Consider the following 19,816-nt stretch of genomic DNA (forward strand, 5'->3'; position numbering starts at 1 on the left):
TCTCAACGCTCCATCTCCAACTGACGAGAAACCAAAATATCCTTCAGGAATGTTGAAGAAATTTCGAGATCATGATTAGTTACTATACTATCTTGGTTCAATATTATTACGATTACGGCCTTAAACCGGGCCCAACCCTCCGGGTGTGACTAAAGGCAACATTTGCATGATCTTGACACAGCCAAACAAACCGTGCCAAGCTGTTCGAAACTAATATCATGCACTTTTCACTCCTCTGCTCCGCCGAAATCTTTGTATCATCCGTACTTGAAAATGAATTTTCAGGTGATCGACTGGACTGGCTCACCGACAAACTTCATTTTCCTCCCCGGCACACCGAAAAGACAATTTCTTCATGAGCCAACAGTAGCCTCATTTTAGTGAGAGTTCTTGAGATTGCATACATATCAAGACGCCACATGTCAGTGAGGCTATTCCGGTACCTTTTCCCCTCGTCCCCCGTACTGTATCCGTAGTTGGTTGTAAGTGACAGGGTCGCTTGGAGCATATGACCCTGGTCAACGACCTGTCTGGTCTGACCTTCATCTTCATCTCTCTTGTGTGTTGTCATCATGGCCCATGCGGCTCCAGAATTGCGGGGTAGAAGTGGGCTTGGGCGTGCGCGGGATCGACAACTATCCAATGCAAAACCTGCTGTTTGTTGTTCGAGATAGCTTCATTTTTTGTCCACTATGTATAATCTGAGAATAACGAACAACATAAGTAACTAGCTCAACCTAAACGAGATAAACACCGGTTTGATCCCAGACAATATTCGTCGCCTTATTCTATCGGCTTTTCTTCAATCTCCCTCTCGTCAACCGACTGGCAAACGACATGTTTGATCCAAGCCTCGTTTCTTCCCCATCAAGGCTGGTACCAATGCTTCTCTCCGGAGAAGTTCGGCGAGGACGTTCAACTGGCTCGTCTTGGGCGACCCGATCGTATTGTACAGGAGTCTTTGGGAAAGCGCCGGTCGTATCTCCCGAATACTCGGCACGTCTCATAGGCGAAGCTGAGAACCCGTGACTCGACTGGACGCCTTCTATATCGCTTACTTGAGAAGCTCGACGCTGCATTTGTTGTGCAATCTCATACTTTCGAATGTTTTCCTCATCCATCAGGAGCTTCATTCTTCGTTCTGTTCCAACTCCGAGATCCGCACACTCTTGGGGCTTTGAGAACACTTGGGCCGTTGTTTTCCCCATTTCAATATCCTCTGTGCTGGTATCGATCTCATCTGGATGAGCGTATGTTCCCGATGCTGTCTTCTGACGTGCCGAGAACTTGCCATCGATCTTGTCTGGCGGTCGCACCACGCTTCGAGTTCGCCCGAGTTCGCTGGTTGCGGTCGACTTACGGTTCGAGGCAGCCCTACGTGCCTCGTGTGCCGCTTTAAACGTCTCGGGGGCCACGTTCAGTTCGTCGCCCTGTTTCTCAGCTTGTTCCACTGCCTCTCTTGCTGTCGTGTGCGCGTCCGCTGCCGCAGCATCGGCTCGTGGCCCACCCCAAGTTCGCTGCCCTGCTGTGAATATACCGTACACCATGTAAAGCCAGTTGTAGAACGGATTCAGGATAAACATGAGAGGATAGAGCCAGGTTTTGAATCGCCGGAGCTTGGCTCCAAAGTACAGCATCAGCAGCCAATTCAGTCCCAGCGAGACGGCAATGAATCCCACAGGAAGGTCGTCCACTTTTTTGACTGTAGTTAGCAGGGCCAAGACCATGATGAAGAACAGTAATGCTGTTGTCCGGATGGTATTCTGCATAAAACGGACCAATATGAGAACGGGGTAGCGCTTCCACAAGCGCCAGTCCGTCAACATACAGACCTCGTTTGTGATGAAGCCTAGAAACCATCGGCGCCGCTGCTTAACCAGGGACCGATATGTCTGTACAGCCTCCGTTTTGCAAAAAGCCGATGTGCACATCTGGATCTGGTACCGCTTCCTGGCTCCAATCATGAATAGATGGGTTAACCAGCGATCTTCTCCCAGATGACATTTAGCAAAATCGAACAAGTCTTCGCACTGCTCTGTCTTGTCCACAAAATAGTATTTGGCCATTCTTCGAAAGGCTGAGAAGCGCAGCATCGTCAACGCTCCCGGGAGACAAGTGACAGAACCACAGCCAGACTCGACTGTTCGTTCAAACAACTGTCCGTGTATGTATTCCATGTCTTGTAACAGGGTAATGATGCTATGTTTCTTCGTCGTCGAGGTAATGACGCCTGTCATAGCCAGCATGTCTCTAGAATTGCCAGGGCTGAGCTCCATGTCGTAGACAAAATTTTGTAGGCATACCTTGTCTAGGATGCAGTCGGAGTCGATAAAGAGAATGAAAAGATTGTCCTTCCGCCTGAGATACTCCTCATATACTCGGTCGATGAGCTTGAAGGTAACTTTCTGGCAGTGACGTTTGCCTCCGTGCTCAAAACGTGAAATGGTAACACGTGCAGATCGATACGTGACATCAATGCTCTTGGGGTATGTCTCCATCTTCATGGATACGCCAAGTTGATCAATGGTGCTAAGGTATAGTTCGTCCTCCTCCTCCCCGTCGAAGGACAAGAAAACATGAATACAGGCGGGTGGGTAATCGCAGTCGACAACTGAGTTGACAGCTTTGAGGAGAACTCCGGGTTCCTCTCTGTAACAAGGCATGACTACGACGACCTTCGGCGCAGTGACATCGTCTAGCACCTGTTTTATACGCTTCGTTCGACCGAGTTGATTTGTCACGACTTGGTAGATACAGAACAACCAGGGAACTGTCAGGAGGATCGCAAAGGCCCAGAATGCAAACCACTGGAGAAAAGACACCATCTCATTCGGCCACAACTTTGTAACGGGATCCGGAAGTGGCAGTGTCACCACCATGATTGGGAGGAATATGACCCTAGGCCTGAGATTAGCCAGGGCTATGTTGTGTGAGGGGACTGGACACGGCTTACCGAAGGAGAACAAAGGCAATGCCAACAATGATGCATAAAACATTAATGGACCAATGTTCTGCCTTTTGGAAGACCTTGACGAGGCAGTAGACGAACGCTGCCAACCAGAGAAACCACTCGAGGCATGCCATCAAAAGCACGACGCCGACTATGCTGGTATATATAATCTGAAATGATTGAGTTAGCGCACATGATGGAGCTAGATACTGCAGTATGCCGACTCACGTTTTCCAACGGCCAGTCCTTAAGTAGGGCCATGATTCCAAAGTGACTTTTCCTCCTCGTTTGACAGCAGTCGGCAGGCAACAGAGAGGTAGTGTCAGTGAAACAGATGGAGACAGTCTCTAAACTTGACCTGACGCACGGCGACCACTCCCCAAAGATTTGTGTGCTGCGAGCCGTGGGTGCGTACGCGCTACTGCTGGACAGTGGTCATGGGAGAGGGGAGCCAGAGAAGGACAGTATTCAAGGAGGAGCCGTCGTTTGGAGGCACTGCCTTGAGGTGAGCTCCCGGCGGGTGCCCGCAGAATATTGCGAGGCTTGAATAGAAGATGAAGAGTCAAATTTGGTGGCACAAACCAAACCGTTTAGAAATAGAATTGAAGGAAAGCAAGTGGCAGGAACATCAGAGGAAACTGCCTTGACAAACTTCTATTATGTGAGGGAAGGTGCGGCGAGCAGAAGAGGCTGAGAACGAAAGAAACATCGGATGTATTCAAGATCCCCATCTCAAGGTCACCAAACACTGCGTGCCCTCCCAACCTCATCACGGTTACACATGATATATTACCTGCCACAAAGTGGACTAATAAGCAACAGTCGATCTGTAAAAACACACAAAACAATCTTAGCTTTAGCACTTCCACTCTTGATCATCTCAATGCGTTGACCAGGTCCAATGCTCTCTAGTATCAAGTTCAGTATTTCAATCTCAAGCTACAACGTACTGATAAACAGCAACCTGGCAGTGGTTTAAATGCCCTTAGCTAATGATGTGCTCAAGCAATATTGGATGACTAAACATCCTCAACTCTAGAGGACGCAAGTGCTTCTAGCATGCTTTGTCCCTTCCATTTCCTGGCAAATACATTGCCACGTCGCGCGCGTGTGGCAAGATCGTGTCTTGACGTCCAGGCTTATACTGCAGAAGCTACCTTACTGCTCTGAGCATACTTCCAGTATCGAAGCTGGACTGTGTGAAGCCGCATTCTCGAAAAGCGTAGCTTGCGTCAACATCAAGAAGGATTCAGCTTGCTGTACCACCCTTTGCGCGACCCGCCAAGACGGCACGAATGTGGCACAGGGTTGGTTGTCGCTCACAGCATCCGTGACTATAACCCAGAAGCGAAGCGACGGTTGCATTGGGAGGTACTCGTCGAGTGAGATTGGTTTATCGCCGAGGCTAATGGTTTCCTGATTAGAAGTCTTACCCATTCGAATATCTTTACCAATCGACATCGCTCAGTTGGAGTTTACGAGATCTTTGGCTCCTATCCTTGTTCGATCTCTCCAACCGGTTGTGGTAAAACGTCGCCGGCCGTTCGTTGCCTGAATTGATGTGTGAATATTGGTGTTGTAATGAATTTGTATGGGTTCAGGGTCTGTACCACCATCTTGGTCTTCATTCTGCTGAAGATCATAGTTGAGCACCAAATTCTTGATGCGCTGCTGTTCCTCCCGTTCAGCCTGTTGCTGGTTCTTCATTGCAATAGCAAACGTAGAATCAGAGGGCAGTTCGACAGTCCGTGTCTAATTCCAGGTCAGCATCGAGAACGGCACAGAGTGACAATGAAAGCTACCTGCTGGCGATTGCCCTTCTTCGTCAACAAGGAGAACGCCATAGTATGGCCAGGAGGAGATTCTCCTTCGCCCCCCTCTGTTGAGGTAGTTTCGCGGTTTTTGGATCGAACTGGAAGCGGCACGTCAAAGAGCTGCTTGCGCTCAAACTTGCGCGACTCGAGACTTTCAGCCATCATCTTGGCATACTCGCGCTCAAAATCAGCCTCATCTTCAGGGTCAACTTCCTCTTCTTGTCGAGTGACTACGATGGCTTCCTCGTCAAAGGTGCTCTCGTCATCAGAATCTTCCTCAACGTCCTGTATTACATTCGTCAATTATGTCCAAGTATACGGCGATTGATTAATTACCTCTGCTTCCTCTTCCTCAGAAGCGCTGTCTTCGTTGTCGTCGCCATCTTCATCATTATCCGCGTTGTCATCGTCGGACGAAGCGTCACTTGTAGCATCATCCACGTCGATTCCCTTGTCAACGCCTGCCGATTTCTGATCTTGAGCAACGGCAAGTTGGAATGCTTTGACGGCCTCATCCAAGCTCGTGGCAAGTTTCCATTGTGGTCGAGTCAGAGCAAATGTGTCTTGAACCAAAAACTCGATATCCATCGGCAGCGACACTTTAGTGAAGATGTAATACTGCCAGGGTTTCGGTTAGACATAACATAACACAAGAATGATAGACCTTACCTGGAAGAAGGAAAGAAAGTAGTCCAACTTCTTGCCTGCTGCTCCACGATTGAAAAACATACCGCAAGTTTCCAGCATTGTAGACACAAGTCGGATGCGGAAGAAGTCATCAGGAGGATCGAGCGGAATGTATTTGCCAGGAACAGGTGGACCACCTGTGAGTCCAGTCAGTTGATGGACAAGTTAACAGTCCAAGGAACGTCTTACCATATCCGAATGTCATAATCTTGTACATAGTGTCAAAGATAACAGGATGTTCAAGCATACGATAGTTATAAAGCTCGCCAAGATACTTGACTTCGGCAATACGTCGCTGATAGAACCTATAATCATTCTGCTCAAGGCCAAACGTCATAGACTCGATCACGTTATCAATAACCTTGACCACAAAGGCAGGGTGGTAGCGATAGAGCGCGCTGAGTAAGATCCCAAGAAGATGAACGCTTCCGTACTTCACCTTTCCAGGCTTCGAGAACACCTTCTCCAAGATAGCAACAACCTAAAATTATCAGCACATATTCATAAAAATAATGGTTCTGCTGCATACCTCTGTTTCCTCCCAGTGGAGCCTTCGAATCTGCTTCAAGATCTTGCTATAATTTCTCTTTGTCATATCAACGTAGATCAATTTGCGAACGAAGAGCTCCATGGGAGTGCGTTCCTTCTGCTCGATAGCTAAACGTTCTGGTGGGTCGACGTAGTAAACAGCGTTATCGATGAGCATCCGCTCTGGTTGTCCAATGTGTTGGACGGACTTCTTGCGCTGCAGTGTTTCGAGAAAGCTCATCATACGAGGAGCTGTTTCAGGGTTTCGAAGCAGATATCGGCCGCAGTTCTCAATGAGGTTGCACAGAATCTCAATGTTCATGCGTGAAAAGTCATCGAGGCTGACTTTCAGGCAATGGAAGACAACATGCTCGGGCACAATGCCAAATTTTGTCAACTCAGCCAGATACCGAATGTTGCTCAGACGAACTTGTCCCAAGAAGTCTTTTTCCTTCCGCCTTTGAAGGCTTCGAAATTCCGCATCGAGGTAGTCGACCAGGCCCTTTGGGACATCTGGCATATATCGACCCAAAGTCGCCACGAGACGAGACCATGACGGCAGTAAGTCGCTACGACCCTTGGGAACTTCCGTCAGGGCCTTCACAAGACGGTTGCGAGAAGCCTTAGAATTCAGGAAACAGAAATCGATAGCTGTCTGATCTGCGATGTCCTTGTTGGTCAACTCTGGCAAACGCGCAAGCAGAGCGTCGACTTGCGCCCCAATGGTTCGGTTAGCGATAGATGTGGACTGGTCATCAGCAGTCTCGGCAGTCTTGGGGGCTTCTGAGGCCTCGGATGGGTCTACCTTCTTCCCAACTTGTTCGTCCGTGTCTGTCTTCTTTTTCTTGCCGTCTTCCAGCAAAATAGCTGGTACCTTGCCTTTAAGATCAACCAAATTTTCGTAGAAGCGTCGCTCATCTTCGTCCTCCCAGATTCCAGCACCGTCCCCCATTGAGCGAAGATAATCGCCAGTCTTAACGAGACCGATAGACCCGTTGGAAGCGGCAAATGAATCGTCTGAGTCTTTGAGATCCGGCATTTCGGCCCCAATGGCGTCCGCGATAACCTGAGCGTTTGAAACGAGGCGTTCTTGAGCCTTGACCTGTTTCTCATAGTTCGCCTGTCGATCTTCAAAGACTTCACCAGACTTGACATATGCCTCAGCATTGCGTCGAGCTTGCGACTGTATCGACTTCTGATCCCGAGTGATGTGCCCCTTGACATCATCAAAATACTTCTTCAATATGCTCCTGAATCGCTCGCGCATTTCGGGTTCGGTAAAGGGCTGATCTGCGTCGGGAGACGTCTCGTTTCCACTATTGCCATCGTCGGCTTCGTTTCCTTCAGTAGTACCGTCTTCTTCTACCGTCTTTCGACCATCGGCTCCTGTTGGTTTGACTCCGAGGATATCCCAGCTGAATGACTTCACAAAGATGACAAGAAGCGGCAGGTTGGCATGTTCACGGTCGTATCCGAGTAAATCCTTAAGTACTTCGAGGGGGAACGGTTCCGCACCGGTGCCTTTGTTCGTTCGGGTCTTTAGTTCGGGGGTTTTGCCTGCAGCTCCTTTTGTTGCGTCGTCGGGCCTGCTAACATCGTCAAGGGTCCTGATGACGCCAACGAGCCACAACTCGGTCACTACACGGAGCAATGCGCGTTGTCTTGTGATACGCTCCTTCTCTTCCTTCTCACGAACCTCTGGTGCCAGGGATTTGAGGATACCCTTATCCGGAGTCGCCATGCCTTTCCCAAGCAGCCAAGCTAGGTATTCCGTAAACTCGCTGGGACCAAATCGCTGATGGAGAGCACTGACAATCTCCACGCCGGCCTCGATCTCGCCGGGCGACTTGAGTCGGCATAGCCCCTCATAGCAGGCAGATATGATCTCGGAAAGGTACTTGTGTAGGCTCAAAGTTCGGATTTCCTGGAGGAAGGTGCTGAGGGTAGCGGTGGTGATAGCGGTTCGCAGTCGTTTGATAAAAGCGGTATTCTTCTTGAGAGACGAATCGAGAGTCTTTCCAACGGGGAACAAGTCTATGACAGATGCTGTTAATAGAAGATGGAGGGGGAGTGGTGGGGTAAACAGAGATGATTCATACCAGATTCGCCATCCCAGGCCTTTTCGTTCAAAGTGCGCAGTTCGCCTAGAGACAATGAGCTACTATACAGATAGGGAGGGTGGTGAGAGATCATACGCTTCCTTGCGCGATCCATGGCGGGTCACGGTATGATTGGAGGCGATTCGCGACCTGGTATATGTTCTAGATCGGATGTGAGATGGGTGGAGGCGGCGCTACATTCAGCGCGGGCTGCCTGCTAAGGGATATATTTCCCCAGAAATTGATGCTGTAGGTAAGGCAACAGAGCCGACATGGGTGCGTCCGTCAAGCCAGGACGGGGGATATGCGATGTGGCAGGGCTGATACGCCAGGGTAGTCAGTGTATGTTTGAGGTTTTGCTGTTACCTGATTTTGAGGTTGGCAGCAATCAACGTTAAGGTACATACTACAGCCAAAGAGGTGGAGGTGCAGGTGTCCAGGGTGGAGTCAAGTTTCGCCTACCACCAAAGTCTTATACCCTGGCTAACGGAACCTTTTATTTCTACTACATGTGAGTCAAGATAGATACACAAGGTAAGAAACAAGGCAATCAAGGTAATAGTAATAAACAGGAACTCTGATGAACATGCCATTATCTTCTCACTTATAAGATACCTGAGGTAATACAAGACCCAAGTATCCAAAATTGCAAAGGCCGCAAACGCACCGACAGTTTACTCAGAGTCAGGGCTTCGGTCATCGCATCACCATTTCCTTAAACCATGTAGTGTTATGATATATATGATCGGGAAACTTATAGTATCCCTAGGGTGTAAATATTATTGTAGAATAATGAGCCCTATAGGATGGGTAATCAGCTCTAGGTTAGGCTGCTTATCTTGTGGTAATGGAGTAAAAGTACCAAGTGCCGCGCCGTCGGGCTACTGCAGTCGTTACCTTTATTGCCGGGTTGTGTTGAATCAAGTGCCGGAACAATATTCTAGCGCCTGTGCCTAGATCTTGGAGCTTGCATCCATAGAAGCTTCGGAGGTTTCTGAGATCGAGCACCAAATGTTATCGGTGTATCCAAAAACGGAAATCTATTCGAATCTTGCATAAACACCTTATTTGCTTCGTTGAGGCTTCATAAGTCGACATTTCAGTAAAGGGATTCTAGCGGATACAGAACAGACGATCATATCATTCAAGACGAGACATATCATTTCCTGTTTCATCATAATCCTCCAACGTCAACTCTATCCATTGATAGTATGACCATGGTCAAATCTCGACGGAGAATATGCCCACGATCTTGAGATGTTCAGCATCTCCGGGCAGAAAACTTGGTCACCTATAATGCACGAGACATTACCGACAAGTGCTCATCTATGCGCTGCCTTGCTATCTTTATCCCCTTATCAGCCCAGTTGCTATGTGGGCCCTCAGTGATTTAGACATCTCCGGCGGCAATCAGCTAAGGAACAAACGTGATTCGCCCATCGCCTTCATCTCCTGATAACGCATACTCTTCAACCTCCGCGGGATCAGACCAGATCCCAATGCATCCACTCGATTGTAACTTGCATCTCCTCGCGAGAAATAGAGAAACACGATATCATGAACCAAGCCTCAGCAGATCCAAATGGAGAACTTCAGGGGGGTCCTAGGCCCACGACACGGGCAAACGGCAGTGCCATCAAAGTCAGATCACTTGCGATAAGACTTATTATACTGCACTTTCTGCTGCTTCTTAGACTAATCTTTAATTCAAACAATGTTATCAATACACTCGGTTGTGTAACCATTCTTGAAACCTCTTCACAACTAACACATATCTTCATTCACTATGGAGACTTCAACAACAACAACCACCCTCCTACAACAGAAAAAGATTCCTGAAAACTCTGAACCAATCTCAACCCATACCCATACCCACAGCTTTCCTCCTACTCCTCCAGGCACAGCAAAACCATCTCGGATAGGTAGCTTCCACGATCTGCAGGAACTCTCATCAGTCGAATCCCCTCGTCTCGACCACATCAAGCCGTATACTCTTCCTCCCAAATGCTCGCCAAAGTCTGTCCTCAAAGAAGATCTCAAGACTCCTGACAACTTTGTTGAGAGAGATCCACGTCTCATTCGTCTAACTGGAGTCCACCCCTTCAACGTCGAGGCACCCCTGAGCGACTTATACGATGAAGGTTTCCTAACCAGCGAGAATCTTCACTATGTCCGTAACCACGGACACGTACCTAGATGTGAAGATGATGATATCCTCGATTGGGAGTTCGAAATAAGTGGCCTTGTCGAAAACCCAATCAAGATGAACGTACGGGATCTCATCAACAACTATCAGCAATTGACTTATCCAGTAACATTCGTGTGTGCTGGAAACCGTCGCAAAGAGCAGAATATTGTACGCAAGACCAAGGGTTTCTCCTGGGGAGCCGCCGGCTTGTCGACAGCTCTCTGGACCGGTGTTGCTATCGGGGATCTCCTTGCTGCAGCAAAGCCCAAGCGCGGAGCCCGATATGTTTGCTTCGAGGGAGCAGACAAGTTACCCAATGGCTACTATGGTACATCCATCAAGCTCAACTGGTGCATGGATCCTAACAGAGGTGTCATGGTGGCTCACAAGATGAACGGCAAGACCCTACATCCAGACCACGGCAAGCCTGTCCGTATCGTCATTCCTGGGCAAATCGGCGGTCGAAGCATTAAGTGGCTTAAGAAGATTACTGTCACTCAAGAGCCTAGCGACAATTGGTATCACATCTATGACAACCGTGTCCTACCCACCATGATCTCACCTGAAGAGAGTGCAAACTTGCCTGAGGTCTGGAAGGATGAGAAATACGCCATTTACGACCTCAGCACTAACAGTGCCATTTGCTATCCTGCCCATGAAGAGAAGGTTCCGTTCACAGATGCTCCGGCAAGTTATAAGGTGCGAGGTTATGCCTACGGTGGTGGTGGAAGACGCATCACAAGAGTCGAAGTTACCCTTGATAAGGGTAAATCTTGGAGACTCGCCAACATCCGGTACCCTGAGGATGACTACCGCAACGCCCCTGAAGGTGATACCCTCTACGGAGGACGTGTCGACATGTGGTGGCGTGAGACATCCTTCTGCTGGTGTTTCTGGGACCTTGACATTCCTCTGGATGAGCTAAAGAGTGCAGACGACATCATGATGCGTGCTATGGACGAGTCCATGAACGTGCAGCCTCGAGATATGTACTGGAGCGTATTGGGTATGATGAACAACCCATGGTTCCGCATCGTGATTCACAAGGAGGATCATGCACTTCGCTTTGAGCATCCCACACACGCTACCCTGAAGATCAAGGGTTGGATGGAGCGAGTGAAGGAAGCTGGTGGTAACCTTACCAACGGTTACTGGGGTGAGAAGGCCCCTGGTGAAGTCCAAGAGGTCGTGGTAAAGGAGCCTGAGAAGCAGATCTGCATGACCAACCCTCAGATCAACCGAAAAATCACCATAGAAGAGCTCAAGGCCCACAGTGGTGAAGAAGAGCCTTGGTTCGTTGTCAAGGGCGAAGTGTACGATGGCACTCCTTACCTCTCTGGCCACCCTGGTGGTGCAGCATCAATCTTTGGCGCCGCTGGTCAAGATGCTACTGAAGAATTCATGGCCATTCGTAAGTTCCATCCAAGGATACTAAGCCAATTGAAATGTCCACTAACATTCATCTCAGACAGCGAAAATGCAAAAGCCATGTTGCCCACATACCACATTGGCACCCTCGATGGAGAATCTCGTGCCATTCTCAGTGGCGATGCTACCAAGACGAACGACGACGCAAACCGAGAAGTGTTCCTACAAGCCAAGACATGGAGCAAGGCCATTCTCGATAAGAAGACGTCCATCTCACCAGATACAAAGATCTTCTCCTTCAAGCTCAACCACGAAGGCCAGAAGATCGGCCTCCCCACTGGCCAGCATCTTATGATGCGTCTCCGTGACCCTGCCACCCGCGAGGCCATCATCCGCTCATACACACCATACTCCGACGGCTCAGATTGTGGTCGTCTGGATATTCTTATCAAGATCTACTACGATACTCCCCAGCGCAAGGGTGGTGTCATGACACAAGCACTCGATGCCCTTCCCATTGGCCACTGGGTTGACTTCAAGGGACCTACGGGCAAATTCGTCTACCACGGCAATGGCCTCTGCACAATCAATGAAAGAGAACGTCGTGTTCGCCGTTTCATCATGGTCTGTGGTGGTTCTGGCATTACTCCTATCCGCCAAGTACTCCGCGCCGTTATGCATAACCCCCAAGACACAACTCCATGTCTGGTCTTCAACGGCAACCGGAGTGTGGACGATATTCTCTGCAAGGAGGAGCTCGACGAACTTGAGGCTGCCAATCCTTCAAGATGCCGAGTAGTTAATGCCCTCTCTAATCCGCCACCCGAATGGAATGGCCTCAAGGGTTTTGTGAACCAAGCCCTGGTTCCTGAACACATGGCTCTGCCCAAGGCGAGCGGTGAGGGCGACGAGCTGGTGCTTGTTTGTGGACCTCCACCGATGGTTAAGGCTGTTGAGGCTTCATTTTTAGCCATGGGTTTCAAATCAGATGATTTTGTTTTCTTCTGAAGGATCTTCAGAGCGATGATCTGATAGTCAGAGTGGACCGCTTACGTATTAAACGATGTTCTTTACAGGGAGGCGTGAGGAAAATGGCGTTTAGAGGATAGATTATTTTTGGGATTCCTTGGCAACTCTATAAACTCAGAGTTTGAGCAACGTACATAAGAACAAACAGTATGCTATACATGCTTCCGCGACCCAACTTTGTGCATCTATGCAGACATGCTATCCCCTGAGCAATATCAAACTGGAAAGTGGCTCCTGGTCATAACATCGTAATAAGATAGAGAGAGACAACAGGTAGACTCAGAACGAATCGATGAAGGTTCTATCAATGTCCACCCTCAGAACTACCTTCAGCACCTCCCTCGGATCCATGGCCAGTTGGGTCTGGATAGTAGTACGCTGCAACAGCAATAGCGACGTAAAGAATGATGAGCAGAAAGCCTTCCAGGTAGTTGCTCTTCTGATCTTGGAGGAATCGACCAACGGTGAGAATGGCAAGGATGAGCATGACGAGGTCGAAAACTGCAAAGTTGAGATCAAGACCCTTGTTGAGGCCCCAGCTGACAATGACGGCAAGAGGGGCGTTGAAGAGAGCAGTTTGTAAAGTCGCTCCGAGGACGTGGGACATGGCCATATTGATTTGATTATCCCAGGCCTCATCAATGGCGGTCAAATGCTCAGCAAGCTTCTCAACGAGTGGGACGAGGATGAGACCCATGAATGCGTCGCTGACATGACCCTTTTCGATGACATGTTCGATCTGCATAACGAGAATAACTGCCGTCCATGCAACAAGGCCCACGGCGATGACCAAAGCGATGATGCACTCAGTCAGCGTAAGCTTGGCCTTGGCTTGGTCCTTGTGCTTGTCTCGATCATTGTGCTCATCCTGTTCGAAGACGGCATCGTAAATACCATGGTGAGTTCGAGCCTGGAAAAAGACATATACAAGGTAGGCGATGATCAAAAGCACCGAAATGACGCGCGAGATCTGGAGTGTCTTGTGTTCGAGGCTTGCGGCGGTAAGTGACTGGCCATTGCCAACACCATACTCGAAGACAGTAGGAAGGGCCAGAACAACGCCACTATGAATGAGTCAGTCATTGAACGACGGGGAAGGGTCGGGGAAGTTGAACTGACGCAGTTAGAAGTAGACCGCTTCCGGCTTCGCTGATAGCCTCATTGAATTCCTGCTCTTCTTTCAACATGCCACCGACGAAGAAGCAAGCACCGAGGCATAGGAGCATGGTAGCAAGAATCGAACCCATGATGGCAGCCTTGATAACGTAAAACATATCTTTGGAAAGAAGAACCATGAAGAGAATGATTTCGACGATAGAACCAATGCTAGAGATATCTTAGTTATTGTTTCTTGGACTCAAATCCATGGGGGACATACGTGATCTCAAGAAGGACACCCCAGACATGAGGCAGCTTTCGTGTAAGCTCTTGACCAGCAAAGCCGATCAAATTGGCACACGGGACCATGGCGATATAGGCCAGCGCGAAAATGGTGATGTGATTATCGGGCATAGCATCTGATAGGTACGTGTGAGCCAAGTCTAAGGTACACAGGAGACGAGATATTGTCGGAAAACACTTACAGCGAACAGCAATGGCAGCAGGAACGAAAGGCCAGAGAAAGTTGCAAAGCAAACTAGCTCGACTGGCTGATCTGAACGAGATCTTGGAGAAGTGAATAGGATGGAAACCCTTTCGGCCACTCTCGCCCGCAGGCTTGATATATCGAGACATTCTGCCGTTGCCGTGGTTTCTTTTCTCTCCTCTCTTGTGTTCGCTATATGTGTTTGGAACCGGGAGAGTACGGTCGTCGGATGAGACCTGTCGCATGTCGGGAGAGTTGTATGAGCGATGTCGATGGGAGCGTGAAGAGGAGCGATCTCGAGGCATGTTGGCTGCCTTTATAATGTTCACCTCAGTACAGTTCAGTTATAGGTAGTTTTGCCAAATTTCCGAGAAAGAAGGGTCGAGACCAGGGACTAGGACCTGGGGGCTTGTGGGAGGGAGCCAGCTGCCAGACCGTCCCGCGTATAGTGTGTGTTTAATTGTTACGGTCGTGCCGCCTCTCGACTTGGAGTGGTTAGTAGGCAAATAAAAGGGAGAGGACCAAGCACGTAACAAGAGAGGGAAGGGATGGATGGATATAAAGGCGAGAGAGAAGAGGAAGGCACTAACCGGTACTACCTCACTCCCAATCGATCTTCTATTCAATGCTATACAAGCCCCATGTTTCACACCTCTCGGCAGACCTTGACACCCCTTGGATCTTGATCTACGGCTCACCCAATCTCCCAGTAAATAAAAAAAGACCCCTTGACCTCAAGAGCCAATGAGATAGCTCCAGCATGATGAAGATGCGGTCACCCACAATGCTTGTGCCCTGCCAAGTTTCGTCTCTAGCTGGGCCAAGCCGGGCCCAACCGTTAATTTTCGGGGGGGGGGGGGGGGGGTACATTGCTTGGCAGCGCCTTGAATGAATCTCACCCTAGTCTGGCTACGTCACTGACGCTTTAACCGTCGTCCAGACGACATCATTGTACAGGGCAGAGCGATGTAGTCCATTGATGATTGCTGGCATTTCTCTCACCATAAAAAGCTGTCTTATCGCACTTTCACTTGCCCCCCTATCTCTGGCTCTAATCGTCATACCAATAGTGACCTACGTAAGTAACTAGTGCCATTCAAATTATTCTTGTTTTTATCCTTATTTCATATCCTTCACACTTTACCCTTCCGAGGTCTAGACCCAAGCCATCTTACCCCATACAGGCCACATCAGCAACACCAAATGATCCCCTACGGGCTAGACTTAAAAAAAGCTTGTTCATCAGCCAGACAGGGGCATCTCATTCTGGTGACCCCCTGTGCCGGTTTCCCGTCTACCGACACTCCCATCCAGACTCTCATTTGCCCATTTGCTCCCATTCGACGCCCAAACGAGGCTTCACATCGAATCTGCAAGCCACTATGCAAATCCTCTTTACTATCTTCTGTGTCAGATATTCCGATATCACAAACGCCAAAGCTGACGGCCTCTCCTAATTCGAGTTGCTAACACTGTCAACCTGAAACAACCATCTTTCAACACCGTTGATGCAAGTCCTCGCGTTTGAGGACTGAGATGAAATGAGGGCAAACATTATAGTACAATTGGTATAATATCCATGGATGTCTTCTATAATCAACATTGTGAGGCGAGCAAATACCATTCTGGAATTCGACAGCGGAAGTACACAAGGAAGGGTCAAGAAACACAAAGCGATCAAAAGAGTCGAGATGAAGACGAAGATTGTGAGCGTGGAGCATACATAACAGATGCGGGTCCTCTGAATCGAGACGTGTGGCTAAATATAAGAGATCCAGGAGCTGCTGAAAGAGAGAATCAAGGAAAGCAAATGTCAGCCAATGAATTGCCGACGTAAGTGAATACTTCGCCAAATCGTCGGAATCGAACTCATCAACAAAAAGAAAGCGGCAGTGGCACGCAAACGTGCGCATCCTGTTGTTCATTCGTTGGTATCGCTACTGCTAAGGTTTTCAAAGGCTACCTCTTTGGCCCGGTACGGAACAGGTTCTGCCAGAACAACTGTTTCAGTACCTATGGGAATGTTTAACTCTGGACCCATCGGCAGTGACTCGACGTCGATCTCGACATTCAACAGAGTCTTGAGAATCACTTGACTTCCCGCTTTGCTCATCACTTCGTTCGCTTGCTTGCACAACTCTGAAGCCACACATTCAACACAACCTCGCTCACAGTGACAGTCTTCGACCCGCTTCAACGCATCCCGTAGTAGCTGGTCGACATGGTCAAACGCTTTCGTGCTGATACCTGAGCCTCCTGCACCGCCTTTGGCATCGTAGAATGTCAACCTTGCTGGTCGCTTCCTCTGTGATTCTTGTTTTGCGAACTCTTTCACTGCCGTCTTACACTCTGTTCGTACATCCCCGGGCATGCTGATAACAAAAGCTGGCAGTAGACTCATGATAGCATGCTCTGCAGCGTGAATCGCAGCGGCAACGTGAAGGCGTCTCTCTTGGAGAATGCTCATCGCCTTCTTAGGCACGTCGAGCCACATTCCCTTGCTGAAACGTGTCACTGGTGGATTGTCTACCTGTACCGCATCCAACACTCGGTTCTTCTTGTCGACTTTGAAGAATCCAAACACGTTTTGCTGGATCTTGATTGTTCCATAGTAAGCATGCGACCGAGAATTCGAGATTGTTCTGATAGCCTCTGTCTCGGTGGGATCGATATCAGTATAATCACGCTGAATAGTTGTCCACTCAACCTTGACCCTTTCCACCCTGGCCATTCCTTTGTCGGGCTGGAAGTCTCGTACAAGGTAGGGGTTTCCCTGGTGGAGAAAAATGGCTCCATCGTAAAGTGTAAAAGTTGCTCTAGAGGCCTCCAGCTCCTCCAGGACAACATTTCGGCCGTTGGTGATATCTATGATAGCAAAGTGGTCGTCTTCCGTGTCTCGTATAGCAACATACTTTGCAGGGACAGGGCGAAATCGATCATGGCAATGATAAAAGCCCATTTCATCTTTCATTAGACGCTCCATGCAGATCTTCGGTAAATCTTTGCCAAAGTATTTTGCATCATCTTTTGGGCGTATTGGCATTTCATATGCCGCGCATTGAATGTGTCCCTCACGCACAAGCATGTTCTCCAGATCAACCTGCAACTCGCAGTTGGGCTTTGTGAATAGCTCGTCTGGATTCTGCATGTAATGCTGGTCTGTAGCAAATCCGTCACCAACCAAAATCGAAAGTGAATCCTTGTTGCGACGGCCAGCACGGCCACTTTGCTGTCGCAGGTTGGCAATAGTATAAGGGAATCCCCACGTCATAACACAATCAAGGGAGCCAATATCGATGCCGAGCTCTAACGCAGTGGTTGCAACAATTCCGAGCAGTTGACCTTGAAACATTTCAGACTCGATCCTACGGCGGTCTTGTGCTGTATAGCCGCCACGATATCCCATCACCAGATTGGTACATTCTGACCGCCCCAGGTTCTCGAGCTCCTGCTTGATGGTGCTCACGAGCAGCTCGCATTGCGCCCGAACTCTGCAAAATGCGATGATCCTTACACCTCTTAGCATCAGGGCACAGAACAGGCGTGCGCATTCGAACTTGGTGCTGCCACGGCCAGATGCAGGATCGCCAGGGTCTTTATACGGAGTGTTCCAGCACAGAAACTCCTTGCGTCCCGATGGAGATCCATCGTAATCTATCAGTTGGACGTTTTCTATGCCGAATATGGTCTTGAAGTGTTGCTCTGGGTTCGCAACTGTAGCCGAACACGATATAAACTTGACGCGCCGGTTTCCTACGGCGGCACATATTCGCCTCAATCTTCGCATGATGAAGGACATGTGAGATCCCATTTGACCATTATAATAGTGCAACTCATCCACTGTTGATGATTAGTACGCGTATAGAAAGTATAAATCAAAGAAAGCACTTACCAACGACATATTTCAAGTTCTTCAAGTAAGATCTCCATCGTTCTTCTTGGGGTAATATGGTGATATGAAGCATATCTGGATTTGTGAAAATGATTCTTGCCTGCTCCCGAATCTCATTGCGCTCTGTCATTGGGGTGTCGCCATCGAAAGTCTCTACCATAGTGTCTTCAAGACCAGGCATATAACTCATCATCTCTTTCAAGCTCCTCTTCTGGTCCTGTGCTAAGGCTTTTGTGGGAAAGATGTACATTGCTCTGGAGTTGTAGTCCTCTTCGAGGGCACGAATGACCGGGAGTTGGTAGATCAAACTCTTGCCAGAGCTTGTTGATGTTGACACTACAACGTGCTTACCATCGTGCAGACTGTTGAGAGCCTCTGACTGATGCGCATAGAACTGTGTGATTCCCTTGGCGTTGTAGAGAGCGTTGACCAAATCCTGGCTCAAGAGAAAGTTGAGATCTCCATATACAGCCTCCTGCTTCTCAAAGACTCGGTGTCCATCAGGGACAATCTGCCCAGTGTACCAGGGGCTCTCCTTGAGCTCCTGTACGATTTCTGGCACGGTCTTACGCTCCTTTGGTATGCTTTCTGGGATGGAATCGGCTGCCTTCTCCGGTGCAAACTCTTCTTGGGCAGAAGGGGCTGGGATGTATGCCTTTGTCTGTACTTTGAGAGTTTCAAGTGGATCAATCCCATCTTCGGAGCATTTGTTAAGGAACATATTGATAGCATTGGCGAATCTTTGGTTACGCCTCTCAATCAAATTTGTCATCTGCTTTTGGCTGAAAACAGGCATTCTCAACTGCTCGTCTCTCAATTTACGGTTCGGCTTCGTTGGCTCGCCAGCCTTGCCTGGGACTTGTCTCTTCAAATCGCCATCGATGAATTCGAGAAAGAGGACTTCCCGTCCTGCAGGTTCGAGATCCCGATCATGTTGCTTGTCAAGGCTGTCCATGCCAGTGTATCCGCCCACCGAAGCATCATGCGCAGGAGCCTGAGACCTGAATGATTTGCCAGTTCGGAAGACTTCGTCTCTTTCAGTGCCTTTGACATCAAGTTGTAGCATATTCTCGTCGACATATGCAAAGAAAAGGCCCTCGGGACGAATCGCCACCATAGAAGCAATCTCATCGGCCAATAGTTCCCGCTTGATATGGGCTTCAACGGCAGATTTGATAGTGTCAAATGTCGTGGCGAGATGTTTTCGAGTCGTGCAGAAGGTGTAGACAAGATTGAGAGCTCGATGCGTTCGCTCGACTTGCTTGAACTCTTCTGGCCACTCCACAACGCAGGGTACTACTACACTGCTAGCTTCTTTCTTAAGAGTCGGCCGCCCTTTTGCTCCTTTGCCCCCCCGTTTGGGTTTCGAGCTGCTCGACTGACTTGAAGTCGGGCTCTCAGCTGTTGAGTCTTCGTCGCCATCACGCTTGCGTTTCCCCCCTGGCAGTGAATATTCTGTGTTAAGACCAGTTCGGTCTGGTATTTCCTTGGGCTTTGCCATGTAATTACTGGAAATTGAAGAAAAATATGCGAGGCTCGACTTAATTCATGACAAGATGAAAGCCGTTTCAAGACGTGAAAGTGGCGACGTCATGCATTGCCCGAGTCGCGAAATTGATGCCAAATCACGTGCATTAATTACAACATCACCAACAGCCAAATGGCACGAGCAATAC

The 19,816-nt window shown here is 48.9% G+C and overlaps 5 protein-coding genes across 5 annotated transcripts; 1 reads left to right on the forward strand and 4 right to left on the reverse strand.

The window, feature by feature from the left end:
* Nucleotides 1–788: 788 nt before the first annotated feature.
* Nucleotides 789–3,211, reverse strand: BKA55DRAFT_689434 (chitin synthase-domain-containing protein; the record flags this gene model as incomplete). The annotated part of the gene is made up of 3 exons (XM_046199351.1): nt 789–2,898; nt 2,954–3,120; nt 3,179–3,211. The coding sequence occupies 3 exons, from the start codon at nt 3,209–3,211 to the stop codon at nt 789–791; spliced, it is 2,310 nt and encodes a 769-aa protein (XP_046050177.1).
* A 1,203-nt stretch (nt 3,212–4,414) lies between these two features.
* BKA55DRAFT_538783 (armadillo-type protein) lies at nt 4,415–8,193 on the reverse strand (the record flags this gene model as incomplete). The annotated part of the gene is made up of 7 exons (XM_046190063.1): nt 4,415–4,702; nt 4,753–5,049; nt 5,101–5,382; nt 5,434–5,588; nt 5,641–5,932; nt 5,981–8,013; nt 8,079–8,193. The coding sequence occupies 7 exons, from the start codon at nt 8,191–8,193 to the stop codon at nt 4,415–4,417; spliced, it is 3,462 nt and encodes a 1,153-aa protein (XP_046050178.1).
* A 1,671-nt stretch (nt 8,194–9,864) lies between these two features.
* BKA55DRAFT_509956 (uncharacterized protein) lies at nt 9,865–12,642 on the forward strand (the record flags this gene model as incomplete). The annotated part of the gene is made up of 2 exons (XM_046187558.1): nt 9,865–11,677; nt 11,735–12,642. 2 exons carry the CDS (start codon nt 9,865–9,867, stop codon nt 12,640–12,642), a joined length of 2,721 nt encoding a protein of 906 aa, XP_046050179.1.
* A 325-nt stretch (nt 12,643–12,967) lies between these two features.
* BKA55DRAFT_509646 (Sodium/calcium exchanger protein-domain-containing protein) lies at nt 12,968–14,553 on the reverse strand (the record flags this gene model as incomplete). Its single annotated transcript, XM_046187538.1, has 4 exons — nt 12,968–13,727; nt 13,783–13,989; nt 14,042–14,180; nt 14,247–14,553. 4 exons carry the CDS (start codon nt 14,551–14,553, stop codon nt 12,968–12,970), a joined length of 1,413 nt encoding a protein of 470 aa, XP_046050180.1.
* Nucleotides 14,554–15,943: 1,390 nt separating this feature from the next.
* On the reverse strand, nt 15,944–19,713 carry BKA55DRAFT_347872 (uncharacterized protein). Its single transcript, XM_046185787.1, has 2 exons — nt 18,141–19,713; nt 15,944–18,088 (listed from the first exon to the last, which is right to left on the reverse strand). Exons 1-2 carry the CDS (start codon nt 19,639–19,641, stop codon nt 16,170–16,172), a joined length of 3,420 nt encoding a protein of 1,139 aa, XP_046050181.1. The 5' UTR covers nt 19,642–19,713; the 3' UTR covers nt 15,944–16,169.
* Between the last annotated feature and the right edge of the window lie 103 nt (nt 19,714–19,816).

Source organism: Fusarium redolens (assembly GCF_020744475.1).
Source record: "Fusarium redolens strain MPI-CAGE-AT-0023 chromosome Unknown BKA55scaffold_7, whole genome shotgun sequence".
In the NCBI taxonomy this organism is placed as follows: domain Eukaryota; kingdom Fungi; phylum Ascomycota; class Sordariomycetes; order Hypocreales; family Nectriaceae; genus Fusarium; species Fusarium redolens.